The following is a 2,659-nucleotide window of genomic DNA, read 5'->3' on the forward strand; positions in this document are numbered from 1 at the left end:
TATTCTATTTCTCATCTTTTCCCACCCCAAAAGCAGCAGCAGTGGGGTCGCTGCTCCCCACAATTCCCACCTGGCTCGGGGTTTCGGTGTCGGTGTCGTCGCTCAGGCTCTGGGAATCCTCCAGCTCCTCCAGGGGAGCGGCCTCAGGCACCTGCAACGTCGGGAATGTCGGGATAATCCCAATTTCCACTCCCCTTTATTCCCAAATTCCCACCTCACATTTTCCCTTTTTTTCCCCCAATTTTTGCTGCCTTTATTTCCCCAATTCCCACTTCACATTCTCCCCTTTTTTCCCAACTCCCACCTCCTTTTTCCCCCCTTTTTTCTCAATTCCTATCTCACATTTTCCCTTTTTCTTCCCCAATTTTTGCTCCCCTTTTTTCCCAATTTCCACCAGTAATGCCAACACCCTTTTCCTAACACAATCTATCCCCTCGATGGGGCCAGATCAGTCTTTTCCAAAATCGGGAATTCCACTGATAATTGGGAATTCCATGGAAAATCGGGAATTGCACGGAAAATTTGGAATTGCACAGAAAATTGTGAATTCCACAGAAAAGGCAATAATTCCATTGGAAATTGGGTATTTCATGGAAAAGCAAGAATTCCATAGAAAAGCAGGAATTCCATGGAAAATTGAGAATTCCATTGGTAATTGGGAATTCCATGGAAAAGTGGGAGTTCCATGGAAAAGGCAGGAAATCACGGAAAATTGTGAATTCCATGGAAAATCGGGAATTGCACGGAAAATTTGGAATTCCATGGAAAAGCAGGAATTCCCTGGAAAATCAGGAATTCTATGGAAAACCGGGAATTCTATGGAAATTCCAAGACCTCCAAGCAGCGTGTGACGAGTTAAACCAGAGAAAAGTCAGAATTCAATGGAAAATCAGGAATTCCACGGAAAACTGGGAATTGCATGGAAAACCGGGAATTGCATGGAAAACCACGAATTCCACGGAAAATCGGGAATTCCAGGGAAGCAGAGGCACCTCGGGGTCGCCCTCCGGGAGCTCCTCAGGCTCTGTCCGGTTCCCGGCGTTCCCCGGCTCCGACGGGCGCTCGCTGAGGAACCACAGATCATCCGTGGTGTCCGACACGATGGCCGTGTCCATGTCCTGGGGAAAAACAGGGAAAAAAAAAACGGGAAAAACGCTCGGGAGCAGCTCCACTTCCAGCAATTCCCATCTCATGTTCTCCCTTTTCCCAGTTCACACCTTTTTTCCAAATTCCCCTCCTTTTTTTCCCTATTTCCACTTCACATTCTCCCTTTTTTCCCCAATTTCACCTCATTTTTTCCCCAATTCCCTGTTTTTCCTAATTCCCACCTCACATTCTCCCCTTCCCAATTTTGGCTCTTTTCTCCCCAATTCCCACCTCACATGGTCCTGTTTTTCCCCATTTTTTTCTCCCTTTCTTCCTAATTCCCACCTCAAAATTCTCCTTTTCCAAATTCCCACCTTTTCTTCCCAATTCCCACCTCATTCTCCCTTCTTTTCCCAAATCTCCTCCTTTTTTTCCAAAATTCCCACCTCACATTTCTGCTTTTCCCTATTTCCACCTCACAATTCCCCTTTTTCCCAATTCCCACATCACAATTCCCCCTTTTCCCCAATTCCCCTCCTTTTTTCCCAATTCCCACCTCACAATTCCCATTTTTCCCCAATTCCCACATCACTCTCCCCTTTTTCCCCAATTCCCACTTTGTATTCTTTTTTCCCTATTTCCACTCCCTTTTCCCCAATTCCCACCTCACATTCTCTATTTTTCCCAATTTTTGCTCCCCTTTACCCAATTCCCACTTTACAATTCCCCTTTTTTCCCAATTCCCACCTCACAATTCCCTTTTTCCCAATTCCCACTTCACAATTCCCATTTTTCCCCAATTCCCACCTGACATTCCCCATTTTTCCCAATTTTTGCTCCCCTTTACCCAATTCCCACTTCACAATTCCCTTTTTTCCCAATTCCCACCTCACAATTCCTCCTTTTCTCAATTCCCACATCGAAATTCCCTTTTTCCCCAATTCCTACTTCACATTCTCCCTTTTTTCCCTATTTCCACCTCACAATTCCCCTTTTTCCCCAATTCCCCTCCTTTTATCCCAAATTCCCACCTCACAATTCCTTTTTCCCAATTTTTACCCCTTTTCCCCAAAATTCCCACCTCACATTCCCTTTTTTTCCCCAATTTCTTTCCCTTTTTTCCCTCTTCCTCCTCCCCCTCCCACCTTGACCACCACCCTAAACCACCCCATAAAAAAATCCCCAAATCCCAAATCCACCAAACCTCCAAACCCCTTCAACAACAATTTCCTTTATTCAAAAACCACTAAAAATTCACTTTTTTTCCCGGAAAAAAAAACCCCAGAAAATCCAGGGAATGGGGGCAAAAACCCCAGGAATATTTGAGAGGAAAAGGAAAAAAATTCCCATTTTTTTGGGGTTACCTGGTTGGTCTGGATGTCGGTGGATCCGTTGCTCCTGGAATTGTAATTATTGCGGAGATTCCCTAAAAACCACCAGGGCAGCCCCGAAACRTCCCAATCGTCCAGGGCCAGCTCCAGGCTGGGTCTGGGGTTATTCCCGAGGTTTTCCAGGGAATCCTGGTCTGGGATGAGAGGGAGAGGAGTGAGAAAATGAGGGGGGATGGTGGGGG

The 2,659-nt window shown here is 45.8% G+C and overlaps 1 protein-coding gene across 1 annotated transcript in view; it reads right to left on the reverse strand.

Moving 5' to 3' along the window:
* Window positions 1–4: 4 nt before the first annotated feature.
* The window catches only part of LOC130587798 (protein Mdm4-like), a 9,859-nt gene continuing 7,204 nt past the window's right edge, over window positions 5–2,659 (reverse strand). Inside the window, exons 5-7 of the mRNA XM_057388768.1 lie at window positions 2,451–2,611; window positions 993–1,118; window positions 5–151 (exon numbers count right to left, since the gene is read on the reverse strand). Of these exons, the coding sequence (XP_057244751.1) occupies window positions 5–151; window positions 993–1,118; window positions 2,451–2,611 (434 nt within the window). The remainder of the gene's footprint in view (window positions 152–992; window positions 1,119–2,450; window positions 2,612–2,659) is intronic.

The sequence above is a fragment of the Malurus melanocephalus genome, unplaced genomic scaffold (genome assembly GCF_030028575.1).
Source record: "Malurus melanocephalus ecotype Western Australia unplaced genomic scaffold, MMel_1.1 scaffold_2474, whole genome shotgun sequence".
Lineage (NCBI taxonomy): Eukaryota > Metazoa > Chordata > Aves > Passeriformes > Maluridae > Malurus > Malurus melanocephalus.